At 55.7% G+C, this 15,442-nt stretch overlaps 1 protein-coding gene across 2 annotated transcripts in view; it reads left to right on the forward strand.

The window, feature by feature from the left end:
• The first annotated feature begins 2,726 nt into the window (after nucleotides 1–2,726).
• Nucleotides 2,727–15,442, forward strand: part of Lmx1b (LIM homeobox transcription factor 1 beta) — a 73,233-nt gene continuing 60,517 nt past the window's right edge. For both annotated transcript variants that reach the window (XM_050161784.1, XM_050161785.1), the window contains exons 1-2: nucleotides 2,727–2,865; nucleotides 3,615–3,801. In XM_050161784.1, the coding sequence (XP_050017741.1) occupies nucleotides 2,727–2,865; nucleotides 3,615–3,801 (326 nt within the window). The remainder of the gene's footprint in view (nucleotides 2,866–3,614; nucleotides 3,802–15,442) is intronic.

Here is a 15,442-nt window from a genome sequence, read left to right on the forward strand (position 1 = left end):
CAAGCGGTGCCCAGCAGTGGTTGCAGGGACACACAGTGGCCAGCAGAGGGCGGAGTGCACCCGATCGGCCAGCCGGCCCGGCGCGCGGTTCGGTGCCTCCCGGCTTTGCACGCCTAGGGCTTACTCGCCCCGGCTTCTTCCCGCAGCTATGCGCCGGGGCCCAGAAACCCAGAGAAGGCAGCCCAGGCCCAGGCCCAGGCCTAGGCCCAAACTCGGAGCTCAAGGCCTAAGATTTCCCACACTGGGTAAAGACAAGAGGACGAAGGGTGTGTGGAAAAAAAAAAAAACCCTCTACATCCACATACCCATGCTCTAGGATACAGACACATAAAGGCGCCGAGAAATACTCAGAACACAAAGCCACAAACACAAAACCCCTGAACGACACAAAACAATTCAGGAACTTGGGGACAAACAGAAACACAAAGGTAACTCGGAGATACACATATAGAGAAAACTCTATGAGAGACATTACAGGGGCCCGAGGCACACACAAAGGCACGGGCATCTTCATGGTCACACAGACACAAGGACACATACAAAGATGTGCAAAAGCATGACACAGAAGCAAGAGAAGGTCTGCAGATATGCACACAACACACAGGCACTCGCAGCTTGGAAAGTCTCAAGGCCACACAAACACAAAATTGTATGTGCACAGGGACTCGGGTGCACAAATACTCAATAGCATCAGAGTCGGGAGCGCCGACACGCACAGACACACTCGGATACCCACCGACGCACAGGCAGGTACTGGGGTGGGGCGGTGACCGCTAATCCTCCACAAAGCCGGGCCCCTCCGGGGGGGGGCCCGAAGCACAGGGGGCCACTTCTGACCAAGCCTCCTGCAAGCTCCAAATCCGATCCGCCCTCTCGCCTCCAGCGGGGTCAGGGGACCCGCCCTCCGTGCCCTCCACCCCCACCCGGCTCCGCGCCGCTGCTCCACTCCCGGAGGGGCTAGGGCCGCCCTGCAGAGGCTCACCGAAGGCAGCCAGCTCCTGCCCTGGGGCCGCATCATCCCTCCGGCCGCACCATCCCTTCAGGACCAAGCACGCGCAGTAGTGGTGGGGCCCGAAGGTGCCCAGGGTTCTGACACGAAGTCTTCTAGTTTCCTTCCGAGGGTGTCAGGCGAGGTGCACACAGGAGTCGCCAGCTGCGTGTCTCTGGCCTTGTGCTGCCCGGTGTCGGTGTCGAGGCCCACTTTGCCCAGGCTGGCCAGCGCTCGGTCTGGACCCCTGGCCAGGCCCCTTGGCCACAGTAAAAGGGCACCTACTGAAGAAGTCACCAGAATTTCCTTGGAGCAGTCAGATCCGCGACCTCCTAGGTCTTCACCCCTAGATCTTGGCGACACCATTTCTTACCTGCACCTCATACTCCAAACCCTGGGAGGCCCAGCCTTCGTCCACGGCCGCCTCCAGTGACCGAGCCCCTTTCCAATCCTGTTGATCCTCTTACAGTCTCCTGGTCTCAACTCTGCTCTGACCGTCCTCGCCCACCCAATGACTCCCACTCAGGATCTGGGGGCCCCTTCAGCTCACTCTCCCGCCCTATTTCTGCCAGGCCAAGGTTTTCAGGACCCCCTCAATCAAACTGCAGCCCGTCCGTCCCCGTTCCCTAGCCAGAGCTTCCTTTGACCAGTCAGGGGCGATTTGAGGCTCACTATCTCCCGATCCCTGGTGCCATCCCTCTCTTCGTACCGAGCTGTCCGGTGCAAGCACTGCAACCTACCTTCGCCGACAAGTCGGAGTCCCCGGGCGTCGACCCCGCCTGGCGCCGTCCCGTGGAGGAGTCACTGAGCTCCTCGCCTTCCGCAGTCTGGCCTCGCTCGGAGCCACTCCTCTGTGCGCTGGAGCTCTTAAAAAAATATATTAATAATAAAAAAGGCAAGAAAGAAAAAAAGAAAGAAATCCTGATTCCCCCAACTCCCAAATCAATTTTTCAAGAGGGGTGGGGCACAGGGTTTGTTTCGATGGCTACGCAAACTTCTGCCAAGGATGGGTAGGATGGCTGGCCGGGGCCGGGGCGCGGTGCGGGGTGCAGGCCGGGGGCTCAGGGAGCCCTCCCGCGGGGAGGGGGGGCGGCGACGGCACTATTTGACGTGGAGCCGCCGGCTCATCCCGGCGCAGTGATACGAGGCGCACCAATGAGTTCAAATGTCAGGAAGTTTGAGGAGGGGTGAGGCGGCTCCCGGCCGGAGTATCCCTCCGCCGCCAGTCCCAGCTCTAAACCGAGCAGCTCCTCGGGCGCACCATGGCACTGGAGTAGTGCGGAGAGAGCGCCCGGAGCCCCGCGGCCCGCTGCGCCCCGCCCGGGACCCCGCTGCGCCGCCTGCGCCCCCCCCAACCCGTGGGGCCGCCCCTGCACTCCCGCCCCCTCCCCCGCCCGTCGTCGCCGCCGCCGCCGCCTCCTCCTCCCGGCGGCTCCGCGTGCCGCCCGCCGCCGCAGCCGGGACCCGGCCGGGACTGACAAGCAGGTGACAGGCGAGCCGCGGGCGCGCGTGGTTGCGAGTGGCCCGGAGAGCGCGGCGCGCGGGGCTGCCAGCCGCCCGGGCCCGCCCGCACGACGCCGGGGCCCGGGGCCAGCGCGCCGCCGCTCCACGCTCGCCCGGGGGCAGCTGGCGGCCCCGACCCCGCGGGCGCCGCGCCTCCCCGGCTGAAGCGGAGCGGGCGGACGGGCGGGAGGGCGAGCGGCCCGTCCGGCAGGGTCCGCAGCGCTCCCGGCATCCCATGGATATAGCAACAGGTCCCGAGTCGCTGGAGAGGTGCTTCCCTCGCGGGCAGACGGACTGCGCCAAGATGTTGGACGGCATCAAGATGGAGGAGCACGCCCTGCGCCCCGGACCGGCCACCCTGGGGGTGCTGCTGGGTGAGTGTGGGTCACAACGCCTGAATAGTTCTTGTCAGGGGTAGGACCATCGTGCCGCTGTGGACACTGGCACGAGAGTCAAAGGATAAAGAAAATGGGTTTGAAGGACGTGGGGAGGGGGTCCGGATCCCTGAAAAGACCACTGAAGGGCAACAAGCACACATAGACAGCCTCCCCGAAGGGACAACGTGTCACCCAGACAGAGAACCGAATAGCCTCAGCTGTCACTCACACCATCCTCTACGGGGCTGGGTTTTAGAACTGCTACCACGGACGGGGCTGAGGTGGGAAGCGGGTATTAGGGATGGTGGAGAACCAAGTTGTCACTTTAGAGTCCGGGAGAGGTGCCAGGTCAGCTAGGGAAAGAGAACTTCTAGAAGGAAAAAAAAAAAAACCTATCCCCGGTTCCATCCAAACCACGGGTCAAGGGGCAGAAGGCACGATCAGCATCGTGGGCGCTGGGCGCGTGTCAGCCAGCGAGTAACCCGGCCTGACCTCGCTGGTTGGATCCCAGCCGGCCACCCCGCGCGGAGCTCCTTCTCGTTGGATCTCCGCAGTTGGGGAGAGCGCAGTGCCCAGCCAAGGTTGCAGGCCATCGGCCTCTCCGTGCCCCAGCTTACGGACAGGGACGTGCTGTCTGTGGCTGCCGGGTCTCTGGCGCGGCGGCTGGGGTTCCTCTGGCGAAGGGTGGCGCTCCTGGACTGGGCCAGACGGCGCTGACGGCCCGGCTCTCGTCCTGTGCGCTGCAGGCTCCGACTGCCCGCATCCCGCTGTCTGCGAGGGCTGCCAGCGGCCCATCTCCGACCGCTTCCTGATGCGAGTCAACGAGTCGTCCTGGCACGAGGAGTGTTTGCAGTGCGCGGCATGTCAGCAAGCCCTCACCACCAGCTGCTACTTCCGGGATCGGAAACTGTACTGCAAACAAGACTACCAACAGTAAGCGCCTCTCGCCCTCCTCTCTTTCCCCGCCACGGACCAGCACTCCAGCCCGGCCGGTCCCTGCCGGGAAGTGTCCGCGCCGCCCTACGGCCGGCTCCGGGCTCCACTGGGCTTGGTAGCTCGGTGGGCGCAAAGGGCTGCGTGTCTCCGGGCTGGGGCCAACTATCGCATCCCAGCCGACACTGGTGGGGTGGCCCCTAGGTGCCATCTGTTGTCCCGGAAACCTGCGCTGAGTGACTGAATTGGTGTACAAGACAAAGCCCTGGGCAGACTGGTGGATATGATGCTTGTACTGGGGAAGGGCTTGGCCCCACTAAGGCCTGAAGTGGGAACCAACAATTTATTATCCAAGAAAGGCATTGCTTTAGAGAGCCAAGCCTGACTGTGTGCTTCCCCAATCCAAGAGCATCTGGGATTCTTGAAGCCAGGGAGGTGGGTGCTGAACACCAGCTGCCGTTCTGGCAGGGAGGTCCGCACCCTGCATGGTTCCTTGTGGCACTTTTCTTCTCTGGTAAAGAGAAATGGGTGTCCATCTTCCTAAACCGTTTCATAGGGGAATTTTGCCCTTATAATTTTTCTTAGCTGGAGCTAGGAAGCCACCACCTCGGGATCCTAGTTGGACTGAAGGAGTCAGGCCTCCCCAGATGGCCTCCTTTCTTACAGTGTACTGGGAAAGAGTGGTTGACACGAGACAAGTGTGTTGAGCCCTACCTATAGCTTCCAGGCTAAACTGGTGCTGGGGATTTGTATGGCTGGAGGCTGGGGACAGAGCACAGCAGCTTTTTCTTATGACCTGCCTGGGGTCATATACCTGGAAATGCAATTGGAAGAGGGGGGGGGACGACAATGAGGAGCCTCAGTGGAGAGAAAGATGTGGGGGTCCTGGGAGTGGGGTTGCAGGGATAAGCGTGTGTGCGCCTATGGGAACTTCTAAGCGGTGCTCAGAAAGGTGTCTTGGATGGGGCTGCAGGTCCAGGTCGGATGGCTGCTCAGGTGCTTTGGGCTCGCGGTTCTTAGTACCTAAGCCTTTGGAGGAAAAGGCGGCAGGGCTATGTGTGCCAATCAGTGAGTGCAGCCAAAGTATTTGTCACCAAATCCAAGGTCTAGTGTGAAGAGGGGCAGCTAGACTCTTTGACTGGGGCCTGCAAATACCAAACTTGAGGCCGGAGTCCAGCACAGGGCTTTGGCGGCAGGTCCAGGTCGGAAGTGTTCCCAATGACTGGGGAAACCACAGAAACTGCTTTCTGCACCTTGCTCTTTTTGGTGGCTGGAGTAGGTGGTGTTTCTATGGGCAAGAATCGGGCTGGGTTTCAAAGATCTGTCCTTTTGTTGGTCTTATAACGTGGTGTAGGACTGGCCCTCTGTATGGCGTTCCCTGGGTGGAGGCACCTTGTTGAGTTCCTTGCAGCGTCTGTGCCTGACGTTCACCCACAGCCGTGCCGTGCAGCCGCACAAATAAAATGGGGTAGCAATGACTGGGGATTGGGGATGACTCAGGCAGCCCCTCTCTGGGATGTGCTCCTGGCTGAACTCTGGGAGAAACCTCATATATCCCACTTAGCCATGGACCTTAGCAGCCCCACACGTGGGTTTTCTAAGAGGCCTGGGAAAGTAGAAAATGGGCCTCTGAAACTTTGGGGGTGGTTTTAAATTTTTTAATTTCAACACTGGAAAGACTTTGCAACCTTTTGCACATAGTTGCCCCTAGGGTCGTTCTGGAGCTGAGAGAGAGAGAGAGAGAGAGAGAGAGAGAGAGAGAGAGAAAGAGCAAAGACACCTCCCAGGTCCTTCTGGCTCAGTCACTAAATAGCCACAGGAGCTGGATTTTGCCTTAGAGAGAAGAGTGACCAACCTCCCCACTTTACAAAACAATTAAACATTTGCAACTTCTTTGTCCCACTGATATTTGTTTTTGAAAGAAAAGAAAAACACTTCACCAAAGAACCGGTTTCTACCCAGTTGCCAACCCTGGTGCTGGGGAGGAATTTGTTCCCCAGGACTCTGGTCCCTGAGTTTGAAGTGTGCATCCTCAGAAGCCTGGGGAAAGGGGAGTCTGTTTTACCCTCTCCTCTCATCCTTCCCTCCTCCATCATTCCTTCTTCCTAACGATAATGACAATTAAGTACCTGCTACAGGCGGGCCTCCTGGTGTGCTTGGGCGGGGTAGTCGTTATCAACACAATCTTGGGGAACAAATCCCCAGGGTCTCCTGGCAGCATTTTTGCAGGGAACAGATCGGGCAGGCTCCCTGAGAACTCACACGGAAACAATGTTCTTTTTACACAATAAAAAAATATTTTTATTCATGATTTTTTCTTTGAGAATCCCACATACATATTTATTTCATGTGTGCTCAAATGCTTTTCATACGAGAATTAAGGCAAATGGGTGCGGAGACGTGCTTTCTTGATTTTGAGTGTGTGCCTCCCCGGCACTGGGAATTTACAGCAACACACACACACACACACACACACACACACACACACACACACACGTTTTATAAAAGGCACCCCTTACCCGGCTGAGCGGAACGGCAGGCTTGGTCCTTGTAAAGAGGTTCCTGGTCTTTTTGATGTGTGTCTTCCTTTCGGTTTGTTCTCAACGATCTCAGGCACCCAGAAGCGCGAAGTTGTTTTACGCACCACAGGGGCGATTAATTAGCTATTGGGAACATTTAGGACAATTGATAAAATCAACTCGCAGGCCTGGCAGAGCAAGGAAAAAATGCGGGCCGCGGAACTGGGACTTTTTTTTGTTTGTAACCTGAAAACTCTCCTTTTTGCCTGTCCTTATGTGCGTTTCTGGAACTCCTTCAAAGAGACCTCGGTACTCTTCCGAATAGAAAACCGAGTTAGAAACCGGGAAAACACACGGCCTCCGCAAAATCGCTAACACCGTCTTCCACTGGAGAAACTATGAGAAAAAAAACTGACAACCTCCCTCCCCAATATATGTTGTTTTTCTTGGCAGTTTGGTGAAATCGAATTATGTAACTCCCTTCTCTTGCCGGCTGTCGCTCACTAGCTCCGAACGCTTCTTGTCTGGAAAAGGTTTCTGTCCTAAGGAGGTGGTGGATTCCTGGAGGAGGCTCCGGAAGGGGGGGGAGGGTCGGTGGGAGAGTCCAAAAATCTGTCACACAATGGAGTCTGAGGGCTTGTGGAGCGGCTTCGGGGCCTGGGGGATATTAGGTGTGCGCGCGGGAGCCTTTTGTGCTGGGTGGTGGAGGGGGGGGGTGGATGCGGAGCTCCTTTTGGGAGCTCTTCCACTCGCTTGTAAGGGACCTGCCGAGGCGCCCAAGCCTCGGGTGCTGCGACCTCCCTGGCTCTGCTGAAAATGCTGGCGAAATCCTTGGGTGAGTTCGCCCAGGTAGAGTACCCCTCCGCGGCAGAAGTGGGCATCCAGGCTATGACTTTGACAAAAAGCATTCTGAGTCCTGGTGTAGTTTTTAAAACGTTTCTCCCGGCTAGCTGCGGCCGCAAGTGGCTCAACCCGGCTCTTCCCCATCACCTTCTTTTCCTCGGAAGTGTTTACCCAGGCTAAAGCTTTCCTGGATCGGGAGACTCACCGCGGCCTTGCCAGCAGGGACAGCTAGTGTCAGTGTGCCATCTGTGCCAGGCTCCTGGCCCTTTCTCGCTCCTGGGTTTCGTTTCCCAGCTTGGAAGGAAGGCCTCTTCCTTAGATGTACTCGCCATCGGCACCCGCTTAACGGTGGGATCCCCAGCCTGAATCTCCCCACTGTATCAAACGAATTCAGAGTTACAAACACTCCAGCCCACTGCCTGGGGTACCGGCCCTCTCAAGAAACCTGCTTAGAAAAAGGAGCCAGTACGTGGCCTTACAAAAGTGGGGTATTCTCTCTGGAGCCCCAAAGACTGAAGGGCTCCCCCTGCCAGCGCCAGTCCGGGGATCCCTGGTCCCTTAGAGGGAGCCTGTACGTTTAACCCCAGCACCTCCTCTGTGGGCTGGAGGTGAGGGGAAGACTTCCTGCTGTGCAGGCATCTGGGGCTGAAGGAAAGCATTATTCACAGCCCGACTCCTGGCTCACCCTCTATTCCCAAGGCTCTGGGCTGCTGTGGCCTTATTTGTTTGCAGTGTTTTTCTCAAGTGGAGGGAAGCGGCTGTGAGAATCTATTCTATGGTATGTGATTGGAAGGTCCGGGTTTCTTCCTGCTTCATGCCAAACTTAGAAACACAAAGCCACGAGGCACCTACCTGACCCTCTGCGGTAAAACCAAGACCTGCCTACCTAGGAAAGTATTCTTATAGACTCTCTAGATTAGGTGCCCAAAGGAACTGGTGTCTTTGCCTGATATGTTGTTACCCTTTGGAAATTATTGCTGTCCTCGGGGTTGCATTTGCAGGGAATGTCTTGTCTCCAAAAATCCTCTCCAGACTTCGGACAGGTTTCTAAGTAGATCAACGTCGTCCCCCAGGGAAACCATTCTCCTTTGCCTGAGAGGACACTGCCTCCCTCTGCTACAAAAAAGCTTTAGATACTGAGTCACAGCCAGGTTCACCCCCAGCCCTAGCACTCAGCTAAATGGCAGCCCACCCCAGCCCTTGTCTCTACCCAGCTGATGACATCACCTTGCTCTGTGACTGCGGTGACTGCCAGCGAGGATTCCAAGGGAACCTGGTGGAGCTTCAGTCAATGTTTTCATCTGAAGGCATCCTTTATCCTCGGCTTCAGTGTTGGAGAAACTTCTGCTTGTGAGGATGGGTGCAGATGCCAATACTGTGTTAGCATCTTGGGCTAGCATGTGACTCTGTTCCTCCAGGGGTCGTGTATTGGTCCAGAGAAGCAATATTTCCACCGGGCAAGCAATGGCATCTCCACGGCCTGCATATTACTTGGGAAAGCATAGTCAATAATATGATTTCTCAGCCTATAATTGTTCTGACTCAAGTGCCAGACAAGAAAGGTCAGCCTACATCTCCCGGGGGGGGGAGGGGGAGATGTGGGGAAGAGACCCCAAGTTCAGAAGGAAGACAGACATAATGGTGGCAGAGCACTCCAGAAGGTTGGAAGATAGCCTGTGTCCATACTCACTGGCCTTGTGAAGTTTCTATTTGTGATGTGCTAGTATACTTCCCTGGGGGAACTGTCTTGTGACTATGCCGGATTTTGAAAGAGACAGCCTGAGGGAGGGAGACAGACTGGAGCGGGGGAGTAGGGGAGTGGAGGGTTGCAGGGTATATAAGCACAGTCCAACAACTTTGGCATCACTTTGGCCAAAGGATAGAGGACACTCCCAATGTCATGAGTTAAAACTTGCAATTTGTTAGACTCACAGTTGGTCCTTGGCCTGAGGTTTGGAGGTTGGGAAGATGGTTCACGCATCATCAGAGCCGGTGTGAGTTTGAGTTTTCAGTTAGCCCCGAAGTGGCCAGGACTCCAGGTTCTCTGACTGTCCCAGCCAGATCTTTAGCTCTCTACAATTCCCAGGTTCTGTGTTGATGGCAGCAAAGAGCAAAATCCAAATTATGTATATTTATTACCACTGCGGTCAGAAGTGGAAAGGTAACGGGAGGGGGGGGGAGGTCTGAAAAAGTTGGTTCAAAGGCAGGGGAAGAGAAGTGGCAGATGGCGGCTGCCTTTCCATCAGCCGCTGGTGTTCTCCATTCATGTCATAAATGTCTCCTGTCATTTGATGCCAAAAGCAACATGATTTGGATCCCTGGTGGCCTATAGAGGTTTTCTCCTCCTCCTCCTCTTTTTTTCCCCTGCAGTAAATGTTTATTTGTTAATAATATACTTTAAACAGCCCAGCCTTGACCTCAAGTCTCCTGAAGCATCCATCTTCTTCTAGAAAAATGTTTCAAAGTTTGTGTAATTTGGGGGAAAGGTGTAAGTGACGGGCAGAGAAGGGCCTGTGTTTGCTCTAACTACTGCTGTGGCGTGCAGTGCTGGGGCACAAGGGGCCACTGTGTTCCCAATGGCATCTTTCTTGGGTTTCAGGCCCAGCTGACAGCACTTCCTCAATGGCCTTTACCTTTTGCTTGTCTCTGATGAGTTCAAATAAATTCTCCCGCAAGCCTTCCTTTGTTATTTCTCAGGGCAATACTGTCTCTGTCTCAGCTCCATGACCCTGGGGTCCTGAAGGAAGATGGGGAGACACGTGGAGAGAACAGGACCTCAGGGAGTGCCTGGCCCCAAGTGACCCTAGACACCTGGCTATCCTGGTGCTCTGGAGAAAGTCTCTTTTCTAGAGTCTCGTTCTAAAAGAAACAAAACTGTTTGCTTCCTGGCTGGCCTGTGCTAGACTCTCTCTCTCTCTCTCTCTCTCTCTCTCTCTCTCTCTCTCTCTCTCTCTCTCTCTCACACACACACACACACACACACACACACACACACAGAGAGAGAGAGAGAGAGAGAGAGAGAGAGAGAGAGAGAGAGAGGGGTAGAGATTGCTGGCTTAGGAGGGAGAGGCAGGAACAAGCTGCTTAAATGAACAAAGGTGCTGGGGAGGAAGGTGAACCTACCACAACACTGGGCCTCCAGCTCCCCAGCACCTCCGGTGGGAAAGAAGGGGCCGTGCTGAGCTGGGGCATGCTGGGGGTGACTGTGTCTCTCTCTCCCCACCTGCCGCCTGCAGAGGGGATTCTAGCGCTGAGATTGCTGCAGTTACTTGGGTCATCCTTGTGCATCCTAGTTGAAGCCAGGGTGGAAATCAGAGGGCTAAGATGCTATAGGGTAACCTGAGCTCTGAGAGGAGCGCTGCTGTCAAAATAATTAAATAAATAAGAACAAGGTTGCTAGCAAGTTCTACTTTGGGAAACAGGCCCTAATCACCTCCAAGTAACTGGGGCCAGGGTCTGAGCCTCAGTTTCCTCATCTGTGGAATGGGGATGACAGGTCCCATCTCATTGGGTTGCTCTGAGGACAAAGTGAAGCAAATTCAGAGATGCCAGCCTGGCCTGGTAGGAAATTCAGTCGCCGTGTGTTTTCTTCCTTCCTGCTGGGAAGTAAGCAGGAGGCAGGAATGCTTTGTCTACCGTGTGTAGGAGGCCTTAGGCCTGCAGCCACCTTTTGCTTCTCACCGAGGACTGGGGCCAGCCTCTGAATCCCCTGAGAAGGAAAGGCTCTGTTTCCCGCCACATGCAGTCTATGGATGGCCGCCATGACTAGTAGGCTCGATGGGACCATTTTCTCTAACACTCTGGGACTTGACCAGTGCAAATGAACTTGCAAGAGCAGAGCGGGGTTGAGAGGAGTGGGCGAGTTGGATCATTTCTTCTAGAAAGAAACGGTACTTGTTGAGTGCCTGTGGAGTTCACTGGCTTTATGCCCCCAGCTGGACCTGTGGGCGAGGAAACAGGCTCCGAAGGGGTCCGTTCCTTCCTGGGATCCCCAGGTCGCCATCTCCTGACTTGCTGGAGCCCCAGATATTGAGTCTGAACAATTGAACCTATTTTCTGAGCGCCGGACGGGAAGGGTTGGGCAGGGGTGGGTCCCTGCCCTCCTTGGACTGAGTGCTCTTGAGGGACCAGCCCTGACTAAAGGACAGAAAGGTTAGAATAACCCCTTCCCAGAGGGAAGAGCTCCGTTTGCTGCGGCCACGGAAGCCTGGGCCTGCAGTATGTTCCAGACACTCCTCTCAGCCGGTCCTGCCCGGAGTGGGGCAGCGAGGGTGTGCAGGCTCCCGGGCTCCTCGGTAGATGGAGCAGGGGCATTGGCAGTGGTTGATGAATTTCAGTGTCACCAGGGGTTTAGCCCGGATTTGGGAACCGCGCGCTCTAATACGAGCACACGGTCCTGCCCTTTCTAACGCGCAGCCCTTTCACCCAGCCGCTGATTTATGAAGGAATCCGATCCGATCCAGGACGGGCTGGGCTGGAGCCCGGAACCCTGGGCCCCGCCGCAGCCACTTGGGTACCCTCGCAGCTGAGGGATCCTCGAAAGCGTCGAGACTCGTCGCGGCTGGAGTCCGGGTGCCCTGAGGGATAGAGCACCTACACGGAGTGGCGGAATGGCACCCCCTTGGAACCACCGGAGGGAGCGGGTGGGGAGGGCTAGCCTTAAGGTTCCGGCTCCCCGGCCCTCCGGCCCACCCCTTTCGGCAAGCACGAAAGCAAGTCGGGGAGGTTTGTTGATCTAGGGAACAGAACATTGAAGGGAAGCCTGTAAGATCTTTTTCCCGCCTGAGAAATGTCCAAAGTTCGTCAGATCCTGGAGCTGGCAAAGGGGCCCGCAGCTGAGTACCCAGCAGGGCTGCGTGCGCAGCAGACTTGGGCCTCCTCCTCCTGTGTACCATCACCGAGGCTGAAGGTTTTTACCCCTTCCAGATTTGGTTTGCAGGGGAGGGGGTGTGGTTGTATCAATCCACAAATATTTACCCTTAACAGACTTGTATCTGTGGAGATTTCGAACAAAGACAGTTTAGGGGGATTACAAAAACCCTAAACCCCGTTTTTCTCCCGGACTTGGTACTTTAAATGCCAATTACAGGCGAGCCATATCCAACAGCAACCGGGGAAGGCGGGAAGGGTCCGGGAGGGTGTGGGGGACGAGTGCAGCCATTAAATGTAACTTTTCATTATGAAAAAGGATTTCTCTGGTTTTATCTTCTAATAAGATTATGTCAGGAACACAAGTACCTAGCCTGGTGCTGAGTGACAGGGCTCTGGCGTTTAATCAGAAACTGACCGCTCAAACCGCGGGGCCCTTTGTCCCACCGAGTGACCGACGGAAACCTGCCGCCCTAATCCCCTTATTCATGTCAAGCAGAGAAAAGAGGCTGAACACCTTACAACCGTGTCCCCTCCACCCCTTCCGAGGGTGACTGGAGGAGGGGGGCCTTCGAGGTCCCTAGAGTCCCCATTACCAGCTTTTCGTTTAGGAGCGGTTAGGGCCACTTGAGTTGGCTAAAAGGAGCAGAAGAGAAGGGGGAATATGGAAAACTCAGTTGGCAGCATCTGGGAAATGGAGACATAGATCCACAAGCAGAGGGTACCTTAAAGTCGGGTATTTGGGGTCTCCAGCTTAAGGGCATGTAACTACCGCCCTAGTCAAGGCAAGTCTGAAAGGCAAGTCTGATAGGAGCCAGCATGGAGGTCCAGTGGAGACAAGGGTCCTCTGAGGAGCAGATTTCCTTAGCGTCTAGGGACTAATACCGCAGTCCTGAAACTCCCGCAGATCTGGAGCTGGCATTCCCAGCTGTGAGCTCAACCCCTTTCTTCAGAAGCCAAATTCCTTTGTTCGACCCCCGCAGAAACCCGCTTCTCAGCCGGGGCACTGGAGTCTTTATTCTCCATTGCAGCTACCACTCCCTCACCCCGCCGTCCACCCCGCTCTAGTGCAGACGCAGCTCGGCCTTGTTACCACCTCTAGGAACCCCAGATGCCTGCATGGACTCAGAACCGCAGCTGTCACAGGCCAGCTAGAAGCAGGGACTTAGCGACTTCTAGGCACAGCGGGGAACCCGCAGCCTTGGAGGACAGGGCGAGCATGGTTCCTGGGGCCCTGCATTCTACTGAAAACAAGTAACCCTGATACCTAGCAAGAGAAACTCCTGAGGTCTGGGCTGCCCTCTGGTATAGTCATCCATACCCCCTGAGTTTTAGCCCAAGGCCTCCACGGAGCAGCATTTTGTCCTTTGCAAGAATTTTGTGTCTCATGCCAGATCTTTGGTTGTGCCAGGGACCCATGTACCCTGGCAGGGTGGGGTACTGGCAGTTAGTCTCCCCCAGTGCCTGTAAGATAACCCCCCAGAAAGGGACAGGCGAGACTGTTTTATGGAGTAAGAGACTGGCAGGGGTAAAGTTCCCATCTCTGGCTGCATTGGGACCCAGAGATTCAATGGAGGAGGGAGCTGGATTCCAGAGGAATGGGACCACAGGGCCCAAGGGTCTGGCTGGTAGAGTAAGTGACAACTGGGGCCAGGGACCAGTGGACCTGATAACTTGAGGCTAACTGCCCAGTATGCTTTCTGAGCCCCTCTGCAATCCCTGGCTCAGCCGAGTGGCAAGAGGCGGGGGCTGCGGGGGAGACTTTCTCCCTCGAAACACTTGATACCAACTTTTGTTTTTTTGGCAAGAAAAAATAAGGCTTGTTTGGAAAGGGAGGGGGCGTTAAGCGCGGAGGGAAGGAGTGAGCCTGCGGCAGGCAAACTTTGTGGATTAGGTTTCAGCGCCTCCACCCCACCCCCAGCCCCTCGGTGGTGATTTGTGTGCGGGGGTCTGTGACCCTGTGAGCATCAAACGGCCCGCGAGAACCGGCCGAGTTCAGAGGGACAGTGGGCAGAGGGGCAGCCTAAGACAACGCAGATGGTTCCTATCAGCCAGCTTGCCCGCCGCACCCTAGGCTCACAGGATCTACCCTCCTGGCCCAGGGCTCCTCCATTGGGAAGGGATGGACAAGAGGCCTTGAGTCTTGGGGAGACCACTATAGAGCTCAGACCACTCTAGGGGGTCAGAAAGCAGTGGTCATAAGACAGAAGTCTAGGACAGCATTGAGCTACCAGGCCAGACTGACTCAGAAAGAGGCCAGGGCTTGGCTGTTTGCTCTAAGCGGCCCAGGCCCGTTCAGGTAGAGAAGTCCTATGGTGCTTTTCCAGAGGCCAGCTTACCCGCTATAAGCAGTGGTCAGTGCCAGGAAAGTGCCCCTCCCAGAGGTGGGTCTTATCGCTGCTTTTTTGTTTGTTTGTTTGTTTTATTTTTATTTTCTGAGACAAGCTTCCTTTGGGTAGCCGCTGTGGCTGTTCTGGAACTTGCTCTGTAGTTGAGGCTGGCCTCGATCTTGAAGATCAGCCTGCCTTCTGCCTCCCAAGTGCTGGGATTACAGGCGTGCACCACCACCCAGCTCATTCATCCACTCTTTACTGGGGTTGGACAGGCTTCCCTCCTCCCTGCTTGAATTTGAACAACTGGCCTAAGCTGAGTTTGAAATCTGAAGTGCCTTCCCATGGCAGTGTCCTACATCTTGACTTGTCCTCTTAAGGGTGGGACCTTAGAGCTTGCTACCTCTCTCTCCCTGGAGCTACAACCAGGGCTCTCCACCCCCACAGATGCAGTATCCAAAGACACTGCTTACAGAACATAGAGCCTGCCCATACATCCCTTCAGGGTCTTTGGAAAGACTGCCACATCATGTTCCCCTGAAATCTCTTCAAGATCTTTGAAGCAAAGTGGGACAGAGGGGGCCCACATCTTTAATCCCAGCATTCTGGAGGCAGAGACAGGCAGGTCTCTGAGTTCGAGGCCAGCCTGGTCTACAGAGAAAGTTCCAGAACAGCCAGGGTTACACAGAGAAACCCTGACTTGGGCGGTGCTGGGAGGATCCTTGAAGCAAGGGAAGAACTGAGGCCAGGTGCCTTACTAGGCTTCCTGCATGTGGAAGCAAGAGCCAGGTTTGTGCACACCTGTAGGGGTTAGCACTTTGCAGTTTTCTGTAGAACTGTCTTCCAGGCTCTAGAGTTAGTACTTGCCTGAAGTGTTAGACTCCTGGCTCCTGAGAGGGAGCTGGTGGCAGGTGGCTAGGACAGTAGGATGGCTTTGAGGTTTCTGAACTGTGGAGGTCTGGGACATTCAAGGGTGAGAGGCAGGTTCTCTGATCCTTGTGTATGACTCCCAGACACCCTGCACTTGGCCCTTTATTCCCACAGTGGGTCATGGAGAGGCCAGCAGCCTGGCCAGGGCCA

The sequence above is a fragment of the Alexandromys fortis genome, unplaced genomic scaffold (genome assembly GCF_014885135.2).
Source record: "Alexandromys fortis isolate MF-2015 unplaced genomic scaffold, M_Fortis_MF-2015_v1.1 scaffold_74, whole genome shotgun sequence".
NCBI lineage: Eukaryota > Metazoa > Chordata > Mammalia > Rodentia > Cricetidae > Alexandromys > Alexandromys fortis.